Source organism: Ceratotherium simum, chromosome 14 (genome assembly GCF_057802395.1).
Source record: "Ceratotherium simum simum isolate JZ-2026a chromosome 14, ASM5780239v1, whole genome shotgun sequence".
NCBI classification, from domain to species: domain Eukaryota; kingdom Metazoa; phylum Chordata; class Mammalia; order Perissodactyla; family Rhinocerotidae; genus Ceratotherium; species Ceratotherium simum.
The window spans coordinates 49,261,294-49,285,579 of record NC_141913.1 but is presented as its reverse complement, the minus strand read 5'-3'; the positions used below and the strand labels follow the sequence as shown (position 1 = coordinate 49,285,579).

Genomic DNA, 24,286 nt, shown 5'->3' with positions numbered 1-24,286 from the left:
GTGTATAGCTGGGCATGAATCATCTAAATAACTAACAACCTGTGTTGATCTACTAGCCATGAGGAAATTTGAAAATTAATTCTTAAATGGCATTTTGTAAAATCACATATAGTTTTCAATTAAACGTGACATAAATCATGATGAAAAAATATACGCTCCAAAATAATAAAGAAGCAAATCAACTAGTGTTAATTACATGGCTTAATAGTTTCCCTGATTATCTTCTCTCGTGTGCAGGTCTCAACTACTTTCTTACAGTTTTGACTGGCAATATTCGCTCTTCACATGGCAGGTTTCTCTATTGTTATTAACTATCATAAGTAGTTAAGAACAGAATCTCTAGATGACATCACAGAAAATGGCAGGGTACAGCACTTAAAGGATCAGTTTCTCTCCTGAAACAAGCAGAAATTGTCAAAGAGTAACAGAATCAACTTTTTTGGAACTCTAGAATCTGATCCAGCATTTACAAGCAACCAAAGGACTACTTAATGAAGAAAAGGGCTGCTAAATTTTGGTCAGAGCATTGTGGCATTGTCACCCACTGGATTACATCTTCATTCACAGTGTGGCAGGGCAGCTGTGGGGACTGTGGCCTGTGTTCCTGATGTGGCTTACTGGTTACTCTGGACCTTGTTCTTAAAATACTGTGGTCTGATGGTTTCCTGAATGCAGAGTACAGAGGCTGGCTTTTGTTTTGCACACCCCCCACACACCCCCCAATGCATGGAACCCATGCTCAGGAAAGACCTGAGAGGTCCCTAGGCCTCCACCTCCTGTAGATCTGTGGGCTCCGTGCAAGCAGAAGGTGGCCAGGTTTAGCGAAACAAACAGATGACTGAAACCATTAAAAATCAACACAGATAAACCCTGGTGAGGGAGGAGACTGATTTCCAGGGTTACCACACTAAAAATGCAAGTTTTCAATGAAAAATTACAAAGCATACAGAGAGTCAGGAGAGTATGGCCCATTCATAGGAAAAAATAATAAATCAAGGGGCCAGCCTGGTGGCGTAGTGGTTAAGTTCGCACACTTCGCTTCAGCGGCCCGGAGTTCACAGGTTCAGATCCTGGGCATGGACCTATGCACCGCTTATCAAGCCATGCTGTGGCAGGCGTCCCACGTATAAAATAGAGGGAGATAGTCACAGCTGTTAGCTCAGGGCGAATCTTCCTCAGGAAAAAAGAGGAGGATTGGCAACAGATGTTAGCTCAGGGCTAATCTTCCTCACCAAAATAATAATAATAATAATAAAAAATCAACAGAAACCATCCCTGAGTAAGTCCAGACATTGGACTTCCTACACAGAATTTAATCAACTGTCTTAGATGCGCTCAAAACGCTAAGGGAAACCATGGACAAAGAGCTAAAGGAAATCAAAAAAGTGATGTGTGAACAATGAGAGCATCAATAAAGAGATGGAAATTATAGAAATAACCAAACAAATACTGAAGCTGAAAACTACAATAATTGGAATGAAAAATTCACTGGAGGAGTTCAGCAGCAAATTTGAACAGGCAGAAAAAAGAATGTGGAGAGAGGGACAACTGAAATGACCCAGTCTGAGGAGCAGAAAGAAAAAGGAATGAAGAAGAGTGAACAGAGCCTGAGAGAACTGTGGAACACCATCTTTAAATAATAAACTTTTAGTATGATTTATGCCGATGTGAACACTAAATCACTTCAAGCCTATGAGTTTAGCAAATAACCTTTATTGACAAGAACAAAGGTTAGGTGAAATCAGAGCTATCCGTAAAATTTGTGGTGCTTATAACTATAACTCTAGTTAGTGTTATCTTTTGAGTACAGACTTAGGCTCCAAATTAATTTTTTTTCCTACTTTTTATTTTGAAATATTTTTAGATCCATGGAAAAGTTGCAAAAATAGTACAGAGAGTTTTTGTATACCCTTCACCCACTTCACCTAATGTAAATGTCTTACATAACCACAGTGTAATTATCAAAACCAGGACATTAACATTTGTACAATACTGTACTATCAACTAAACTGCACATCTTAGTTGAAATTTACCAGTTTTTCCGCTATTGTCTGTTTTCTAATCCAGGATCCAATCCAAGTTTCCTTGTTGCATTTAGTTGTCTCTTCAGCCTTCATTCTATGACAGTTCCTCAGTCTTTCCTTGTCTTTCATGACCATGACACTTTTCTTGAAGAGTACTGGTCCATTATTTTGTATACTGTTTCTTAATTTGTGTTTGTCTGATATATTCCCATGAATAGATTGATGTTATGCACTTTTGCCAAGAATGCTATGTTGTTCCTTTTTCAGTGCATCATATCAGGGTTACATGATGTTAATATGTCTTATTATTAGTTCTGTTAACTTTGACCACTTGGTTAACGTGGTGTCTGAGGAGTTTCTACATAGTTTAAGTTAGTATTTTTCCCTTTGTAATTAATATATATTTGGGGGAGATTTCTTTGAGACTGCAAATAACCTGTTTTGCCTGAAACTTTTACCCACTGAGTTTAGCGTTTATCAATGGATCTTGCTGGCGATAATTATTACTGTGATGTTTACCTAGTTGTAATTTTATATTTCCCTCATTCTCCTACATTTATTAATTGGAATTCTTCTGTGAAAAAGAAGTGTGAGATTCTAAATTCATTAATGTCTCATTGCCTTCTGGTAGAGATATGGATAATAATCAAGTAATTATCTCCAACGTGATGTTAGAGAAAAAGTATCAACTATATTCTCATTTGCTTTTCCTTCCTGGAATTCTTTTAGACACTCTTATTTAACCTTATCTTTCTTATACTGAAATAAATTACTTAAAAATAAAAATCAACTGAAACTATTGTTCATTTTTTACCTTTTCTATACATGAGATCTGAGACAATAGAGCCTATGCTCCCTAACTGGAAAAATTAGTTAGTGGTGGTTCCTAACTTACTTGGGAGGAATTTTATAGGCTTTCAAGGACTCTTCCTTTTTGTTGGCTCTCTTCCTGCCATCGTCCCAAAAACAAGTAAAATTTCCCTTTGACTTAATACTAAATTAACTGTACTTTTCAGTGAACTAGGGGGAAGCAATCAAATAAAACATATATAGATTCAGTTTATTCCGCCAATTAATTGACTACTCCATACCACTTAGGCCCTGAGAATGAATGAACAGAAAGGCAGTCTTTGCCTTCATTATAGCTTATATTCTAGTCTGAGAATGCATATTAAAAAAATAGGTTTTGGAAAATGCTAAGAAGAAAATAAATGTGGTACTTTGATAAAGAAACATGGGTGAGGATTCTTTTTGATAGCAGGTCAATGAACCATCTGAAAAGGCGACATTTAAACTGGGACCTGGAGATTAAGGATCCAGCCAGGTGAAATGCTGAATCCCTGAGATGAGAAAGAGCTTTGTATGTTTCTAGGAATTTAGGAATGGCCAGCGGGGCTGAGCCTAGGAAGGAAGAGTGGTGGGGAGTGGCATTATGAGACAGAAGAGGACTTGGAGATGATAGAAGGACATGGGTTATTATTTTGGAACAATGAGAAGCCACTGAAGGATTTTAAGGCGAGAAGAGATGTGACCTTATTTATATTGTAAGGGAAGAAACTGGAAATTTTATGCGGAATGGGTTAGAAGTACCTGAGTTTTGGGGTTAAGACTTGTGTATAAAATTCCTAAAGAACAATTAGAATGAAATATAACTGAAAATGAAGTTGAAATTTAGTACGATTTGTAGAGTCCAATATATAAGATAATTACTTTAGAGGAAGGGAAAAAATTGTGTTGTGTAGTTTCCTGTAGTTTAGTAGGGAAAGCCGTTTGTAGGTTGTTGAAGTGGGGTCCAGCTGAAAAATGGTGAACTTATATGGTGGCCATAAATGTGGAGAAATGAAAAACAAGCCGTTTTGAAAGTAGAACCAAACTGGACACTGAGAAGTATTAAAACAAATGTGCAATGTTTATGTCATTAATATTTAGTTGTAATGAATATTCCAAGTCCGTAATCAAGAACTTATGAAATTGATTTGACAAGGGCAGTTGTTTTCAGAGCCACTTAAAAAGTTGTTTTTGGGAGATTGAATTGCATGACAGCTTGAAAATGGTCTCTGATCATCTTAAAGCTATGATTTTATAGGCTAAGCAAACTTATATAGGATACTCATTTTTCTGTTAGTTGCTATATATATAAAAATATTGTGAGTACTTACCTAAAGCACTTTTAAAAATAATGCCTTAGAATTAATTTATCTGATTTAATTAACAAAGTAGGACATTTAGTGGGATCAGAAAAACTATTGAATAAAAATATAGATAGCATAAATCTTCTGTTTCAGAATACAGTGGAAAGTGTCAATGTGTCAATGTTGGTACTTAACTCATTGTTATAATTGTTTACTTGTTCATCTCACCTAACTAGATTTTTACTGCTGCTTATTAAATAGCAGTGTGATTTAGACATCGCCTCATCTCTCTGGCCTTCAGCTTCCTGTTTTTTGAAATCTAAGTTTGACTAGGTTGCCCATACTTTCTTTTTTTTTTTTTTTTTTTTGTGAGGAGATCAGCCCTGTGCTAACATCCGCCAATCCTCCTCTTTTTTTTTTTTTTGCTGAGGAAGACGGTCCTGGGCTAACATCTGTGCCCATCTTCCTCCACTTTATATGGGACGCCGCCACAGCATGGCTTGCCCAGCAGTGCGTCGGTGCGCGCCCGGGATCCGAACCAGCGAACCCTGGGCCGCCGCAGCGGAGCGCGCGCACTTAACCGCTTGCGCCACCGGGCCGGCCCCATACTTTCTAATATGCCACTTCTTCATGTAGTTAACAAACATTTACTAAGAAACTATTAATGGGTCAGTCACAGGTGGATGGATGTCGTGGATATACAAATGCCTGGGACTATGTCCAAGGGATCATTGTTTAGTAAATAAGACTGAAAGTAAATAATTCCAATAGTGAATTAGGTGCTACTGTGGAAGTGTTTCCAAGGTAAGCAATGGGAAGATGAGGAACGATCAGTTTCAAGGGTGAAATTCTGGAAGGCTTTTTAGCTTCTGTACCTTATTTGTTGCCTCTTCCTTGTGTTCCGATTGGAGAGGAGGGGGGAGTGAGAAAATTAATTAGGAGGTTCAATTGGAGGAATTTAGTGAGTATGTGACTATTCTTGTTTCATAACATTTAGTTTATCCTTGTGAAACAGTAATGAAGTGGTATCGTATACTCAGTGCCAAGCACTGGGCCAGGTATGTGGCATAAATCCATTTTAATCCTCACAAACATTTTTGTAGTTCATTGGTATTATTTGCATTTTACAGGTGAGAAATCTAAGGCCACAGTCTGCTAAGGACCTGATTTCCAAGCCCATCCAAAACAGATACCAAATTGCCTTTTAAAATTTTGTAGACTGTGGCCTAATAAATGCCTGAATAGAGCCATTGTCAAATTCTGTTTGTTTATGAAATTTACTTATATTATTGGGATCACTAATAAGAAGTGTCAATCTTAATTTACAACTTGGCAGGAAAATGTATTTTTTTCTTTTCTATTGCTTTCTTTCAAAATAATGTAAACTCAGCTATTTAGAGTTTGATTTAAAAAAGAAGAGTAAAAGTTGGGTTGCTTCACAATCTAATGGTATGGCTAAAACTTGATATACGTGTTGTGCCATGTCTTATTTACTTCCTACAATGCTCCTATCTTGGAAAGGGCTGATAGTTTTTTTTTTTTTTGATGGATAAGGAAACTCAGTGACTTGACAAGGATCCCACTGTTACTATATAACAGAGCTAGATTTTTACTTTGGCTATCATAGCTTTAAGAAGGTCAAAGTTCTCAAATGAAATTTTTGTTTTACTACTTCCATAAACTTTTGGGTGGTGGAAAACTTATATTATCTTCTAACACATTTGATACTTTTTTGAGAAAAGCTGTCTAATAGTGATTGGGAAAAGAAAGAACATAAGTCCGGGGAGTTATTTGTAAATGCAAATGAAAGTGAGAAATGATATAGATGTTTGCTTATTTATAAGTATGATAAGGAGAGTACTAAGGTTTCCATGATAAAGAAGAGCTATTTATATCAATGTAGCTTCTGTACATCTAAATGTACCATATGTACTTTAGCTCTGAATAGAATTTAAGATCTAACTGAAATGAATTAAGTACTTGAAAAATGACTTACTTTGGACAGCTAAGTATAATACCTGACAGACTGGGTCCTGGACTAGAGGATAGAAAAAAGGATAATAAGTGAATAGAATATTATGAATAATTTTAGACCAGTAAATTTGACAATTTGGGTGAAATGGACAAATGGACAAATTCCTTAAAAGACAACTACCAAAGGTCACTCAACAAGTGGTAAATAATCTGAATATCCCTATATATAGGAAGAAATTGAATTTATAGTTAAAAACCTTCCCACAAAGAAAACCTCAAGCCGGTGGTTTCATTGGTGAATTCTGTTACACATTACGAGAAGAAATAATCAATAAAAATCAAACAATCAATCAATAATCTACACAAACTTCCAAAAACATCAAAGAGGTAGCAACACTTCCCAACTCATTGTCTGAGACCAAAACCAGAGAAAGACATTACAAGAAAAGAAAATTATAGTCTAACATCTCATAAACGTTGCTGTAAAATGCTAAACAATATTTTAGCAAATAAAATCCAACTCTCTATAGAAAGGATAATACTTAATGATCAAGTGGGATTTATTCTGGGAACGTAAGCTTGATTTAACATTTGAAATTCAGTCAATGTAATTCACCACATTAAGACTCAAGTAAAAAAACAAATGATCATGATCATCTCAATAGATGCAACAAAAACCATTTGACAAAATCCAGCCTCCATTCATTTAAAACTCTCAGCATATTAGGAGTAGAAGGGAATTTCTTTAACTTAATAAAGGGAATCTACAAAAACCTAGAAAACTGACCACTTTCACCCCAAGATTGGAAACAAGGCAAGGATTTCTGTTGTTACCACTTCTATTCAACATCATACTGGAGGTCCTAGAGAGTACAATAAGCATGAGCCATAAATAAGAGACATATAGATTGACAAGGAAGAAGTCTTTTATTCACAGGTGACATAGTTATCTCTGTAGAAAATCAAAAGACATCTACATAAAAGCTACTGTAACTAACAGTTTATCAGTGTTGCAGGATACAAGGCAAATATATAAAAATCAGTGGTGATTTAAGAACTAACAAGAGGAAATTGAAATTAAAAATACCATTTACAATAATATCAAAAAATATGAAATATGTAGGGATGAATTACAGAGACATGAGGAAACTAGAGTGTTATGGATATGTTCATTATCTTAATTGTGATTATTATACACTTCAGATATGTACAGTTTATTATAGACCAAGTATGTCTCAATAAAGCTATAAAAATGCTATAAAGAACATTATTGGGCCACTTCAAAAAATTGGAGTATAGATTAGATAAAATGCTGATTTGAATTTACTGAAGTTGATAACTCTACTGTAGCGATATAAAAGAGTATCACTATTCTTAGGAAATAAACACCCAACTGTTTAGGGGTAAAGGGCCATGGTGTATGTAACTTATTCTCAAATAGTTTAGAAAAAATAGTCTGTGATTTTACACATGCACACACACACATGCATAGGAGAGGGTGAGGTGGAGAGGTGAGGCAGGGATGGGAGAGGCAGGAGAAAATGGTAAAGCAAATGGGAAAATGGTAGCATTAGATGTATATGGCTAAGGGGTATATGGGTGTTTGTACCATTATTCTTGCAACTTTTCTTTCAATTTCAAATTATTTTCAAATAAAAAATATTAAAAATATATGCTAAAGAAGGTGCTATCATTTACAAAAATTCCTTGGGGGGGGACACAAAATACAATAACCAAAAGAAAAATTAATTGAACTTAAAATTTAAAAGTATAGCTCTTTGAAAAACACTGTTAAAAAAATGGAAAGGGGAAAAAAAGAGAATTTAAAAAAATGTCCATTAAACCCATGAAAAGTTGTTCACCATCATTGGTTATCAGGGAGATGTAAATTAAAACTACATTAGGTTACCACCACACTCCCAGTAGAAAGGACAAAATTAAACATTACAATACCAAATGTTGGCAAATATGGGGAGCAACTGGGGCTGTCAGACATTTCTGGCCTGGAGGACATTATGCTAAATGAAATAAGCCAGTCACAGAAGGACAAATACTGCGTGAATCTATTTATATGAGATATCTAAAAGAAACTCATGGAAGCAGCGAGTAGAATGGTGGTTGCCAGGGACTGAGGGGAAGGAGAAATGGGAGTTATTGTTCAATGGCTATTGTATAAGTTTCACTTATGCAAGATGAATAAGTTCTAGAGATATACTGTACAACAGTGCCTGTAGTTAACAGTACTGTATTGTACACTTACAAATTTAAGAGGGTAGATCTCATGTTAATTGTTCTTACCACAATTTTTAAAAAATTGCCTGTATAGGTAAGGAAAGTAGCAGCAAAGCAGTGAAGCTAAACTTAATGTTCTGGTATAAAACCAAGTTTGGGACTTAGTTCTCTAATCAAGAGATTTACGTCCATTAGGTTAGATTTTAAACCTGATGGCAAACAAGTTTTTCTCACATGATGAATCCAGCTTCGTGTACATCAGGAACAATAAAACTTAATGATTGCTGACGACATGGTAGGGACTCTTCTGCATGTTTTATACATATTAGCTCAATTCTAATAACAACCCTAGGAGGTAGGTACTATTGTTATCCCCGTTTTACTGATGAGGAAACTGAGGCACAAAGAAGTGAAATAACCTGCCTGCAGTCATATAGCTAGTTAGTAGAGAAGGCAGGATGTGAATCCCAGCAGTGGAATGCTAGGCTATATGCTCTTTACCATTATGCCATCCTGCCCCCCAAGGAAAGATACTGAGATCAGGTCTGGACATATTGATCGTCTGAATAAATGTTAGAAGAAGCTTGGACTCTCCAGTGATGTGACCCAGGGTTCAAATCTCAGCTCTTCCCCTCACTAGGTATGTGATCTTTGGAGCATCAGTTAGACCCCATGAGACTCAATTCCTTCCTGTGAAAATGGGGATTCCAGTATTTCATTTACAAGGCAAATTCTGAGGATTAGAGGAAATAATGTAAGTCAAGTACCCAAGCCCAGGATCTGATGCAGAGTATGCACTCAGTCAGTAGCAGCTAATACTATAATTGAATACTCTCACAGTGTTAAGAAACATTATACACAATATCTAAGAAATTATGAAGCATATTATACTTACTATAAAAATCAAGTTAAATTCTTCAATGGCATTTGTAGCAAAATTATAGATTGTCAATGAAATAAAATTGTAAAACACTTTTAAACACAATGCTTGTAGGTGTGTAAAACAGTTTGGAAAACGTTTGGCAGTTCTTTTTACAAATTTAAACAACTGCTTACCATTTAACCCAGCAATTCTAATTCTGCGTATTTATTCAAGAGTAATGAAAGCATATATATGTCAATTCTTGTACATTTACTGTTCATAGAAGCTTTATTTATAATAGCCAAAAACTGGAAACAATTTACATATCTATCAAGAGGTTAATAGATAAGCAATTTGTAGCATAGCCATACAATGGAATACTTCTCAGTATTAAAAAGAAAGAAACAAACTAAATCACACTATATTCATAAATCTCAAAAATGTTATGCTGAATGAAAGCAGATACAATACAATACATATTGCATGATTCCTTCTCAGTGACATTCTAGAATGGTCAAAATTCATCTTGAATCACAGAAGGCAGATCAGTGATTGCTTATCATCAGGGCTATGGGGCAGCGATTGACTGCAGAGGGACATGGGGGAACTTCTTGGAGTGATAAAAGTATTCTATATCTTGATTTTGGTGCTTGGTTATGTGAGTGTATATATTTGTCAAAGCCTGTATAACTTAAAATGGGTCCATTTTTGTATATAAATTGTATTTTAATAAAGTTGATTAAAAAATAGATGCCATTCATTAGAGTGCTTCAGAAAAAATTTGGTAAGACTATTGACCTTAGAAAAAGTAAGACTTGTTTAAATAAGTAGAATATATTATGATAGAGAGCCCTTACATTCAAAAAGAAAAATAATTGTATACGGATAGAGGTAATTTTTATTTAATGTGTGTATATTTAAAAAATAGATTAAAAACATACATTAGTAGATAATTTTTTGGATCTGAAATAATTATCATAAAGTTCCTTGTTAGCTTTGAAAAGCGGGCTACTAGATATTGTATCTTGCATACATCTTTTTTTGTGTGTGTGTGAAATTTTTGTTGTACATTATTGCTTATCAGTTACCATATAAGTGCATCCCTCCACCCCTTGTGCCCACCCCCCACCCCCCTAGCCCCTGGTAACCACAAAACAGTTCTATCTGTGTGTGTGTTGGTTTATCTCCCACATAGGAGTGAAATCATGCAGTATTTGTCTTTCTCTTTCTCGCTTATTTTGCTTAACATAGTACCCTCCAGGTCCATCCACCTTGTTGCAAATGGGACGATTTTGTCTTTTTTTATGGCTGAGTAGTATTCCATGGTGTATATATACCATATCCTCTTTATCCAATCATCAGTCGAGGGACACTTGAGTTGCTTCCATGTCTTGGCTATAGTGAATAATGCTGCAGTGAACATAGGGGTGCATAAGCCTCTTTGGATGTTGATTTCAGGTTTGTTGGGTAGATACCCAGTAGTAGGATAGCTGGATCATAAGGTATTTCTATTTTTAATTTTATGAGGAATCTCCATACTGTTTTCCACAGAGGCTGCACCAGTTTTGCATACATCTTTTAATTGCCTAGTATCCCCCGTATCCTCGAAGACTTGGTAAGTGTCAGTGATTCTTCAAAGCCGTTCCTTGCTCTGGTTGGCTCGTCATCCCGTCCCTTGTGGCCCTGCTAAACCGAGTGCCTGTGATACTGAGGTGCATTTATTTTCATGCCTGCCTTTTTTGGACATATGGAAAGCAGGGACCACGTCTATTCCTTTTTCTATTTCCAGTGCTGAGCATAAGGCTGGAAAAATAGTAGGTTTTGAATAAATGTTGTTGAATTGAAATAAGATTCATCTTAGCCAAAATTACTTTGTTTTTTTAGTTCATTAAAAAAACATCGATTGAGCATCTGCTCTGTCAGCAGGTAGGACGTACAGTAGTGAACAAGATAAGACATCAATCTGTGTCCTTATGGGGCTTACATTCTAGTGGAAGAGAAACATTAAGTAAATTTCAGCAATAAATACAGAATGTATAATTGTTTAAGTCAAGGAAAATGAGGGAGGGGTCTACTTCTTGGTGGTCAGAGAAACCTCGAGGAGGTGACACATTTGAGAAGATGCTTGAAAGATGACAAGAAGCCTGCCATTGACAAGATGACAAGAAGTGCCAATTGAAGAGCCCAGAGATAGTTTGCTTGGAACAGAGAGGTTTCCCTGGATGCAAGACTTGCAGTGCCAAAAGCAGGAAGGTCCCAGGCAAACCAGGAGCAGGCCAAGTCCTCCACTTGTGCTCTAGGTTCCATCTCCTTGCTTTCACTAAGATTTTTACTTGTGTAGTTACTCCAGCTTTCTGCTGCAGCATTGATTTCTTTCTATATTCTAAGTCCTTCCTCAGCACACAGATCTTCTAGTACCTCCCAGCTGAGGAAAACCCTATATTGGCTCTGCATCAATTTTCCTTTTTATTCTTTTTTTCAGAGTTAACATTCTCCCAAAGAGCTGTGCTCGTTCCGCTGTCTTACCCTCCTTCACCTCCCATTCATTTTTCAAACAAGCATTTTAATGGGCTCAGCTTTCACTACTCTGTTGAAATGTCTCAGTAAGGTTAACAAGAACTTCAAATGGTCAAATCATTCTCGGCTGCCCTGCTCTTTCTCCAGTCTTTTAAGTGTATCTGACAAAGTTGACCACACCCTCCTCTCTTGAAACACTGATGTTAATAATTTCTCTGTTTGAAATTTTGTCATTTAGAATATTCTACTCAATGTCTCCTTTTTAATTCATCAAATTTAGTTTGTTATACTCTGTCTATTTGAGATGATGGCTTTGTCTTTAGGAGGGCTCGTGAGATAGGAAGAGAAATATACGTTGCAAGTGTTTAAATTAATTTATTATTAGGAGAATCAGTATTCAGCTGAAAAAATTGTTTCCATATACAGTATATCAAAAATCTTAAGGATGCTCATAGCCTTTGACTCTGATTGCACTTATAGGCAGTATCTTAAACACATAATGTGAAATGTCTAAAAAGTTAACATAAAAATTACATATAAATTTAGAATAATCACATTGACACTTTTAAGAGTGAAAAATTGGAAAAAGCCTCAATGCCTAACAATTGGATGATCAGGAAAATTAAGATGCACCCATAGAATAGAGTGTGGTAATGGTAAATGATGTGTAGGAAGGGGTGTTTTTTCTTTTTTTTTAAATAATAGAGAAATGTCAATGTATAATCAAGGAAAAAATCAATATATAAAATTGTGAGCCTCTATAAAAATGTAGATTGGATGAAAATTGTAGGAAACTGTTAACATTTTTCTTTTTTTTTTTTTTAATAATTTTATTTATTTATTTTTCCCCCAAAGCCCCAGTAGATAGTTGTATGTCATAGTTGCACATCCTTCTAGTTGCTGCATGTGGGACGCGGCCTCAGCATGGCCGGAGCAGCAGTGCGTCGGTGCGCGCCCGGGATCCGAACCCGGGCTGCCAGTAGCAGAGCGTGCGCACTTAACTGCTAAGCCACGGGGCCGGCCCTGTTAACATTTTTCTTTAGGTGGCAGAATCGTGGGTAGTTTTTCTCTATATTCCAAATTTACCACAGTGATTGTTTTATTTTTATTTTCAGAATACCATTATTAAGATGGTACTTGCTGTGTAGTTGAAGCTTATATATATTAGAAAAAGCAGAATATTTATTCTGAAGCTTTTGCCTTAGGTTGTACAATAGCATCTACTCTCTAAAGGATTTTTATGCTTTGTGGAATATCTTTGATATTTAGTTGACTCTTGATTCTCTCAGGAAAAAAGTGGCCCACAATTTGACGATTTGCTCTATTTTATTTTCTTTTTATGATATACTTGACTTTGATAAGGTATTTTCCCCAGTGTTTCAGTTTTTTGCAGGGTATTTTGCTATTCTTTCCTTCCATGATGTAATTCTTCAGGCCAGGAAGAATAAGATGTATCTGTAATTAAAATGACTTCATCTTTGGTGTTTTTCAACCCAGGGGCACTATATGTAACTAATGCAGTTACCTTACAAGAAAGACAAGTTGGAGTACTTTGTTGTTGTTTTTAATCTGCAGAGATATTCATCAACAAAAGCGAATTATAGACTGGCTTGAAAAGCACTCTCGTGGACAGTTTGCTGTTGACATTTAATCATACTGTCTTACAGTGATATTTAAATGTTTCACATTGCTTAGTTTTCCTTCTCTAAGTACTTGTAAGCTCATCAGATTTGTGACTATGTCTTCTTGGTGTTCCCTGTAGTACCCCAGCACACAGTTATGCACATAATATGTGCATAGAACATTTTTTATTGAATGAATGAGTGTAACCTGCTTTTCGTATTGGTTCAGGGAACTAAAATAGTGTTCCCTTAATGAGTGCAGATTTTCTGAAGCACAGATGAAATTTAACTACTTTTTCCTTCCTATAATTCAGCTAAATGGACAAAATGCATGTTGTCTGCTCAATTTGATGATAGTCAAGAGAAGATAGAAGTCTCCTGAGCTGATAACCAAAAGTCAAAAATAATCCACAAACATTTAAATAATGTTAAATTCCTAGAATATCAACAGTTGTCATGTGGGCAACCAAGAGCACCATGAGTTCTATTTTCTATTTTATACAGAATTTGATTTCACTGAACCATAACTCATTTTAGGACTCATTTAATTCTTTCTTTGTTTTTTGATCCTATGCTAGTTTTTATGAGCTTAGTATGCATTTAAATTTATTATAAATAATTAGTGCTAATTGTTTACTGTGGTTGAACTTTTTGTTTTTGCCTGAGTGTACTTTATCATGTATTTTATTTCAGTATTATCTCGTTATTAAATAATGTTTATTAGCACCATAAATGAAAATTAAGTTGTGAGTTATGTACTGTAATATTTTAAAATATATGTTCAATCTCCATGTAGTCATCAAAATGTGTGAAAATACATATGATTGCATTAAGGTTTACCCAATTTAATTTTGTTCCCTCTTTCAGTTTTTCTTGAAGATTGGTTACACTGGATATGCTGCTGTTCTTTATTTTGGGATTGCTCGTACATTTTGTGTTCTTTGCCTCCATCTTTGATATTTATTTTACATCTCCTTTGGTTCATGGAATGACTCCTCAGTTTACATCATTGCCTCCTCCAGCAAGAAGATTAGTGCTGTTTGTTGCTGATGGCCTGCGAGCAGATGCACTTTATGAATTAGATGAAAATGGAAATTCTAGAGCGCCATTTATTAGGTAAGCATGTCAACTGGTACAAAGACACCTCTGGAAAATGTTATCCTGATACTATTTATCCCATCTTGGGCATAGGAGTGACGATGAGAAAGAGAATAGGGCACATATACATTTGCTAATCTTATGGATTAGCAAGTTAATTTCCTTGCTAATAATGCCAGGAGTTATTTCTGTTATTATGGAAGTTGATATCAGGTGAATTGAAACATATGACCTTAGCTGCTTGGCCTAACTTGTCCTAATTTCTAAAACCTGGCTTACAACTCACTATGTTATCTTTTCCTCATTAAAAAAACCTGTTAAATTTTAAAAATAATGACAAGTATAAATATTAATGAATTGCTAATTACAATGGTGTTTAACTAGAAAATGTAGACTTCAACTCAAAATATACCTTCTATAAAAAATATAAAGCCCTTCCAAGTCTATATCACTGTTAAATGTAATTTTAGATTCTATTCAGTGGCTTTGAAAAGAAATGTTTAATTTTTTGGGCTTATGGGGTTCCTACAAACAATTGTTCTTTTTCTGATTAATGGCAGGCCTCTCAAAAGCCCTTCCTAATGCTGTTGTGGAGAGATTAAAACTCAAATTCAAGTGGAAATTTCTCTAAAATATTCCATCTTCTCCTGTCCCCACCTGTGGTCGTTACTTTCTATCCTTTTACCCTGTTTTAGTTTTCCTTATTTTTTGTGAGGAAGATCAGCCCTGAGCTGACATCTGCCAATCCTCCTCTTTTTGCTGAGGAAGACTGGCCCTGGGCTAACATCCATGCCCATCTTCCTCCACTTTATGTGGGACGCCCGCCACAGCATGGCCTGACAAGTGGTGCATCGGTGCGCGCCCAGGATCCGAACCCCAGGCCACCAGCAGCGGAGCACGTGCGCTTAACTGCTACGCCACGGGTCCGGCCCCCAAAATTTTTATACCTCCCTCATTCTAAGTTCAGTTTTCATTATATAACTGAAGATGTTAAAAAATATTTCTCTCTTAATGTGTGGTTCAATGGTTTTCAAAACTTATTATGTATGTGTTTTACCAAAATTAGTTTTATTATGAGGTGAGTCAATATTAAGTATCTAAACTAGTACTTAAAGATATTTTTCTACAGAAAATCAAGCATTTATCTTGAAAAATGTTACCAATGCGGTAACTGTTTTATAACTTGTTGCTCTGCTGGCCTTTCATCTGCAATGGCATTACTGGTGGTTTTGTTTTCTTCCCAGAATTTTTCCAATCACTGTGATACAAGTTAAAGAATGTTGATACATTTTAGCAAAAAAACCTTTTGCCTGTTTTAATCTCAAATTTAGGAATATAATTTAACTCCTAATTAGGAGTGTAGCCATTTCCCCTCTCCTTAATTTTTTAGTTTGAGAATTTTTCAACTGCAGAAAAGTTTAAAGGATTATATAATAACCCATAATCTCTATAACCTAACCTAGATTTAACAATTTTTAACTTTTTTCATATTTGCCTTGTCTCTCTCAGTAGACACACACGTGTACATACATTTGCTTAAACTTTTAATTATTTTTTTCCTGAACAGTTTGAAAGCAAGCTATTATGACGCTTCACCCCTAAACACTTCAGCATGTATCTCGTAAGAACAAGGACTTTCTCCTACATGACCACAATACCATCATCACACCTAATAAAATTTAACATTACTAGAATAATATTGTGCATATCAGTTATTTCTTATGTAACAAAGCCTCTCAATACTTTGTGACTTAAAGCAACAGTGGTGGATTTTGCCTTGTGATTCTCTGTAGTGGTTGGGTGGGTCTTTTGTTCATCTCACCTGGGCTCACTTATGCTACTGAATCCAGCTGGTGGGAGGGCTAGGACCGGGACTCAGCTGGGATCAGAAAGATTCCTTTTCTTCTTAAATTTTGACTCACTTTTTTGGTTTTGATTCCTTCTGTAATCATCTTATTTTTCTAAAGCCTTAACAGAGCATTTAATCATGGTCTATGTTAACTGTTCATCTGTGATATCTTTTAGGAATATCATAATGCATGAAGGCAGCTGGGGGATATCTCATACACGTGTGCCAACTGAATCTCGGCCAGGCCATGTGGCCCTGATAGCTGGGTTTTATGAAGATGTCAGTGCAGTTGCCAAAGGTATTGTCTGTTTAGACCATTCGGTCATGTGAAAAACTTATTGCATAAATATTGCTTCTTTAACAGTGAATCATGACACGAAGTGAGGTGTGTTTTGAAATACTTTTGACAAGTATTTTAGCATGGCTTTCATAAACACCCTAGTATTGATTCAATAATTAAACTTTAGTCTTTTATCATCCTGTACTATTGAAAGAATATGATTGATGGCTCCATGGTTTTCCTACATGTTAACGCTCAAAAATTCAAAAGTGAGTCTATATTTTAGAAGTGAATTATCTCTTGTAAGCTTTTTAAAAATTTTTGTTGTGTAATACATGTAACATAAAATCTTTTATTAGTTTTGCATTTGTTCTGCAATTAATCCTCATTGTTATTATTTTAAGAATACTATTTTAGGGGCTATACTAACACTGTTGTTACTGTTTGCTTTTTTTCTCAATTACCTGAAGGATGGAAGGAAAATCCTGTAGAATTTGATTCTCTTCTTAATGAAAGCAAGTACACATGGAGCTGGGGAAGCCCAGACATCTTGTCTATGTTTGCCAAAGGTAAGAGTCATAGATTATATTTTCTTCATAGTAAATAGGTAATAAATTGAGATAATTTTTAATATGTTACTGTATTTTATTGATTTTGAGATACATGTTTTTACATACTTAACATCTCTGAAATAGGGATGTGACATATCAGTTTGATTTTTCCTTGTTAGTTGTACTTGAAATATTAGCACATCATACAGTTGTTAGTATCTTGGATTTGATGAAATTGTATATGACTGTAACATTTAACAGCTTTATAATCTTGGGCGAGTTAGATAACTTCTCTGAACTTTAGTTTCCCTTTTTGTAAAATGTGATAATAACAATAATAATTTATATCTCATAGGTTTGTTTTTAGGATGAAATTAGATAGTTCGTGTGAAACATTTAGCAAAGTGCTTGTCATATAATCCCTCATTATGATGATGATGTTGATGTCTGGTTTTACTTTGATAAATTAGTAAAATAATTTTACTTTGATAAATTAGTAAGAAGTTAGCAGATATTCATATATAGATTTAAACATTAAAATTTATATTTATAATTTCTGTTTTCATATAGTCAAGATCATGCCATTTGTGATATTTGTTGCTATGCGTGAGTCTGCAAGTGTAGAACATCTCTTGATTAGAAAATTCATTTATATTATTTTCTAAAATCAGTTGAATTCAATTTGAATTTTATGTCATTAAAAGCTTTTTAGTGGGAGCAAAATGATTGGTCATTTTACATAATGAAAAGGTTTTGTAACAAATTTACTTAGCCATGGGTGTAATTATAATAATTGGAATTATTGAAGATTATTATATGTTCTGAAAGCAAAATATATATTCAGAATTTTACATGTGATATTCATAGAACATTATTATGTAGGGCAGGCCAAAAAACCTCAAACTGCTTGCCATTTATACACTTCCTTCTTTGGAAAGCAGTTTAGCTTTTTGGGGGACTGGTGGTGGTGAGGGTGGATTAGGTTGCTATGGCTCACTAAATTTACTGTCCTACTTCTGGCTACGGTTGCTAGGACAGGACCAATGCCTGAACTGGAGACAGTCCAATAGGAATGTTCCGTTTCTTATGGTAACCAACAAACACATTCAAATCTTTACTTAGGATGTGAGAAGGAGAATGGCTGAGCAGTGGAATAGTGTCATTAGTAGAACTGATATTATAAGAGATTGTCATTACTTCATTGTATCTCTTTGTTATGACCTGTAAGAGCCTATCTAACTCAGAAATTCACCAAGTTGATTAGATGATTAATAAAATCTTGCAAATGTATAAAATTAATATATTTGTTGACCCCTTCAAACTGTTTGGCAATAAGCAATATTTATTCCCTTATATTGAGAAAAATAAACAGTCTATGAATAAGTGAAGTGAAGTATTTCAATTGACTTCTTACTTTAGGAAGTTTTGTAAACCAAATGACTTCATCTGTTTTAGATTGTAACATCTTAAGATGCACAAATTTTTTGAATAGTTTAATCCTTATAGGGAGACAAACGATAGTGTTTATTTATGTTACTTTGGCAAGTTAATTAACTTACATGTAGTATATCTGTAAAACTAGAATATGTTATTGTGAGAACAAAAAGCAACAGCATATGTTAAAGTACAAAGCGTGGTCCATGGCACATAAAATAAATATTAATTATTCCTCTCATCTTTCTCTTTCCCGTCATAACACAAAATACTTTTTGAGTAATCTTTGGTTACTCACAAAAATCTTTAAAAGACTATTTCATATTTTATGACAGTTTAAAAGATTTTAAAAAAATTTTTTCCCCAAATTTCCTTTTCAGATGTTAGTGGAGACCACGTTTTTATACATGCTTATGACGCTGATGATGAGGATTTTGGTGCTCAAGATGTAACAAAACTCGATACCTGGGTTTTTGATAATGTTAAGGTACGTGCTATTGAGTGGTTAACCTACAGCACATATATTTGTACCTAAAGTACTAGAAACTTATTTATTAGTAAATGCATCTTAGTTTTTTTCTACTTGCATGAACTTGAAAGTTCTGTATTATAGCACACTACTTTAAAAAGACTAAATTCTGAGAAATTACACATTCTATAGTAACCAATTAATAGAAGTTTTAAAAAAATAATTTTAAAAAGATAACCTTTTAAAATTCCATGTTTCTGACAATAAAATGAGCCCTAGATTGGAATTCAGGAAACCTGCATTTCATTCCTAGTTTGCTGAATCATTCTGGGTAAACTTTGTTGATCTTTTGTTGACCATAGAACCAATCTCTTACAGTAGTGGAACCATGTGAGATGTGTGAAAGTTTTTTGGAAAATGTTGTTCAAATGTAATGCATTTATAATAACATGAAATAGATGATGTTTTTAAAAACATTTGTACTTTAAAGAAAAATGAGATAAGCAAAAACAAATTAGCAAATTAGTCACAATAAAAGATGTTTCTTTAAGAAATAGAGTTTTTTGGACTATTTAGTAGTGACAATTATCACAGTTTCACCAGGAATACAGTAGAATTTATATTTTCAAAAATTGTGTGAAAATCTCAATTGTGGTTGGATATTGGCTTTCTCCTTTCTACCAATCCATTGTTTCTCATCTCAAATTACAACTCATAATTCATCCGTTGTAAGAAGCATTTACTGATTGACCATTAATGATTCTTCTTTTTACCAGTACTGTCTTTTGAATTGACATTGTGGACTTCTCCACGATATAGTCATTTTTGTTAGTTTGTTTGTAAAGGTGCTCCTCAGTATGTGCCTGCATTTCTCTTTGTATTTTCTTAGCAGAAATTAAGTGCTCAGTACATTCTTTAATAAACCCTATTTCTTTTATCAGGACCTTTTTCCTTGAAATTTTCTTTTTGCATTTAACATATACTTTTGTCAACAGGGAAAACTTGCAAGTTAAATAAATCTCTTTAAGAAAATAATTAACAAATTACTTTGCTAATTATCACTTCTTAATATAATCTACTTATGTTAGCATCTGCGTAAAGGCCCTTGGCTTCTAATTTCATATATAGAGCTAAAAATGCTCCAAAATCATGGATTTGATTCCTTGTAGATGGGCAGGTATAGCTGGTGGCTGGCTTGATTTTATGCCTTTTTTCCTTTCTTTATTTCAACACTGCTAGTATTGGTGATATAATAGTGAACATAAAGAACGATTTGCCTATGACTTCATAAAATATGGTAGAGAGATATATATTAATCAAGTAATAACAAAAATATGAAATTATCAACAATGTAAGTTAAGTGGTGTGAAGGAAAAATACAAGGACTAAGAATATATGTTTAGAAAATTCTAATCTAGACTGAACAGTTAGGGGAAGGCTTTCTTGAGAGTTTTGAGATAATCTCTGAAGAAGTATAGGAAACAAAGAAATGGATGGATCTGGATTGCGTGTGGAGAAGAGTATTTCAGACCAACAACATTATGTAAATCTTGGGCTCTGAAGAAAGAGCAAGCATAATGGATTTGAGGAACTGAAAGTGGCGGGAACACTGACTGGGAGTAGGTCTGAGATAAGGCTAGAGAGGGAGTCAGGGGTCTCACCTGGACTTTGTGCCCTGGCCAGAGACTCGTGCTTAATTCAAGCCAAACGGTTTACACATCCATGCACATTTCTACTTCTTTTTTTTTCAATTGTGGTAAAATACACATAACATAAAATTTGCCGTCTGAGCCATTTTTAAGTGTACAGGTTCAGTAGCGTTAAGTATATTGACATTGTTTGGAGATTTGTAAAAATCTCCAGAACCTTTTTATCTTGCAAAACTGAAACTCTATACCCATTAAACGACAACTTCCCGTTTAACCACTCTCCCAGCCCCTGATAACCACCTACTTTTGGTTTATTTGTGTTTGATGATTCTAGATGCCTCATATAAATGGAATCATACAGTATTTATCTTTTTGTGACTGCCTTATTTCACTTAGCATGATGTCCTTAGGGTTCATCCAGGCTGAATGTTTGCTTTTTAAAGCTCAGTTCATGCGTCGTCTCCTTTATGAGGTCTTCCAGACTTCCTTTTGCTTTACTCCACTTGCAGTTCGACTTAGGTAACTGTTTTCTGTGTTCCATTAATACCTCTGTCTTAGTACTTTATTGTGCTATAGCATAGTTGTTGATACATTGGCATATCCCCCTTCAATCCTGTATACATCTTGTTGGCAGAGATACTGACTTTTTCTCATTGTTAACTCTAAACTCCTATCAAGGAATTGTCTGGCACAATAGTACATGTGTTAGATTAGGTTCAGCTTTGTGTAATAGGAAAAGAAAATGGCTTAAAAATGTACTTCTATCTTGGTAAAGATAATGTCAGAAGTAGGCAGCTCAGGATTAATGCAGTGCAGGATTGCTATAGTGGTTCCACAGTGTCTTTAAGACCCAGTCTCCTAAATTTCTCCTCTCTCCTCAGAGCATAAGTCTTATCTTCAAAGTTGTCTCATGATCCAAGAGATGCTCGAGTTCCAGCCATTATTTCAATATTTTAGGCCAATAGTACAAGGAATCAAAAAGGACCTTCTCTCCTACTAAATTATATTTATTTCAAAGAGCCTTAAGTCCACATAGTCTTTTGACTGGAATGTTTGACTTGTATCTCATTGGCCACAACCACAAAGGCACATCTAACTGCGAGAGAGGATGGAAAATAGGTTGGTTTTGAGGTTGGAGCATTGACATGTCCCATAAAATCAGAGGTTTTTACTTTGAGAGAAAAGGAGAATGCATGTTGGAGTAGTCATCTAGCAGCCTCCTGTGATGCATAGTAATTATTTGTTGAGTACAGCAGTGAATGAGTGCCTTTGAATGCAAGGGGGCTGGGAAAAAGCGGAGGCTGATGGGCATAAGTATACTAAGTGTTGGGAAGAAAGAAACTAGGAGTATATTTCACCTCAAGGCAACAGAAATCTAACGGGTTCAGTTCTGCAAGATTAGTATTTCATAGCTTCTCAGATCTGTGTCCATATATGAATGAGTAGCACTTTTTACATAGCTGATTATTTTTTACCACTCATAGAACAAATTATAAATTTAACACAAGTTCAGTTGCTAAGTTTTTTTGTCTTTTGTCAGCTTTCAATTATATCTTTAGAATTCAACTCATTTCTCTTGAAGAAGTTGCCATTTCTATCTATATTTAAAATTTTTTAGGGGCTAAGTAGAATGTATATGAAAGTTAGGGAGCAATTTCATGATTTTGAGGAGGATGGTAGTAGGTTACATATTTTTTTTATTCTTGAATATCTAGTTTCTCTAATGGCACCATTTGTATTTTTTAATATTCGTAACAATGAAGAATTATTTGAAAAAATACTTCAGACTTTTCTTGGAAAGTTAAATATCTCTTGTTGTTAAAGTTAACATCTTGTATAGTTTGAGACATTTGTGTGAGCAATAATTATATATCTTGGTGTAGCCTGTTGACTTATTTAAAATAATTTAAAAGTATTCTCCATAGGTACTTACTTACATGCTTATGTGTATATAAGTGTAGGGTGAATCCTTTGTTTTAGAAGGGCTTTATGAATCCAGTTTATCATTATGAAATTAATATAATAAACTTTGAACCCTATTTCATTAAGCGGACATTTTTCTTTCACGCAACGTGAAGGACAGATTCTAGTCTCTGGGCAAAGGTAATAATTAGGAGGCTATTCATAATGCTCCAAGTGAGAGATTATGATTGGACTAGACAGGACAACAAGAAGTAGTCCAGCTCTGAAAACATTTAAAAATGATAAAACATTTCTAAACTGTTGCCTAGTACTGTTTTATTTTTGGTGCTTGTCAAAATATTTCTTCAATCTGCTGCATTTTATTCAGTGTTATGAGATCTTCATGAAATGAGGACCCCCTTTCTATAACCTTTTTTGGGCCTAATTATAACACGGAAAATAGCTCACTCATTCATTATTTGAACATAGATCTAATCCGACAACAAGTACTTTGTGTTGGTAGGTTCTAAGGACAAATTTAAACAAAATAAGATAATTTAATTTTATAGTTATGTATAAATTTAATTAAATATTTTCATCAGAATTATTTTTTAAATAAACGAACTAAATGTTTTTAACTGATTTGTTACATATAGGAATTCTTTCATGCTGCCAGAAACAACCAATCTTTGTTTTCTAAACTAAATGAAGAGAAAATAGTTTTTTTCTTACATTTATTAGGACTAGATACAAATGGACATGCTCACCGACCATCATCGAGGTAATTTTAATGCTGTGTTTAATTTCATGTTTTTGAGAGAAACAGCTGTTCTGTTTGAACTTTAAAGTGTTATGTTTTCTTTGTAATTATCACAACAGAACTTACATTTTAAATAACTCTAAAGTAGAATAAGTTCTCAATTATATGAGATGTAGTATGATATGGTGGCTAAAATCACATGTGCTGTGGCCAGACTGCACATTAATATAAGTAAAATAGATCTTGTACATATGTTCCATATTCTTAATTTATCGAGGCAGAGAAAAAAACTATATACTTTAGAAATATTTTAGTAAATCTTCAAATAAAAAGCATTTTATGGTGCTATTCCTTATATGTTCCGTTTAATCAGCATTGTGTCTAGCAAATAACTGTATGAAGTTTTGTATACCGTACTTCAGTAGTACTCCTTATGTAAAACAGCAAATATTTTTCTCACTTTTGCAGACCATGATAAAGAGGAAGAGTCCATGTTATACTTTTATTCTTTATTTCGAATTTGGTTTAGATAAGTCTAACTGTAACTGTAAAGCCTGTTGGTTAGCTGCCAGTAATCAATACTGCGTGCTCCACATCTTTAACTTGATGCACTGTTTTAAGTGATAGAATTCATACCAAACCAACCTTGTTCAACTCTATGGAGAACTTAAATATAATTTGTTAAATACGTTATATTATATTATCAAACATTCTAAAGGGTAGAAATATTCTACACTTGAAACAGTGATACTTACCTATTGATGTGGCAAAAACAATATAGCTTGCATTATGAGAGATATGAACTTGAAAGTCATCATTATCACGTTTGAGACTTAAAAAGTATTCATTAAAATGTATTTGGTAATTAGTACCCTCCCTTTAAATCATTTATGAAAACGATTTCAGATACTTTTGCTTTTTTAAAAGGAGA

The 24,286-nt window shown here is 34.5% G+C and overlaps 1 protein-coding gene across 4 annotated transcripts in view; it reads left to right on the top strand.

Moving 5' to 3' along the window:
* The window catches only part of PIGN (phosphatidylinositol glycan anchor biosynthesis class N), a 126,230-nt gene that overhangs the window by 6,993 nt on the left and 94,951 nt on the right, over positions 1-24,286 (top strand). For 2 of the 4 annotated variants that reach the window (XM_087439316.1, XM_087439315.1), the window contains 5 exons: positions 14,386-14,479; positions 16,487-16,608; positions 17,061-17,159; positions 18,956-19,062; positions 23,252-23,376. In XM_087439316.1, coding sequence (XP_087295442.1) covers positions 16,497-16,608; positions 17,061-17,159; positions 18,956-19,062; positions 23,252-23,376 — 443 coding nt within the window. In that variant the 5' untranslated portion in view covers positions 14,386-14,479; positions 16,487-16,496. Of the gene's footprint in view, positions 1-14,230; positions 14,480-16,486; positions 16,609-17,060; positions 17,160-18,955; positions 19,063-23,251; positions 23,377-24,286 lie in introns of all 4 variants that reach the window. The other 2 variants (XM_087439314.1, XM_004422597.3) reach the window with 1 other exon arrangement.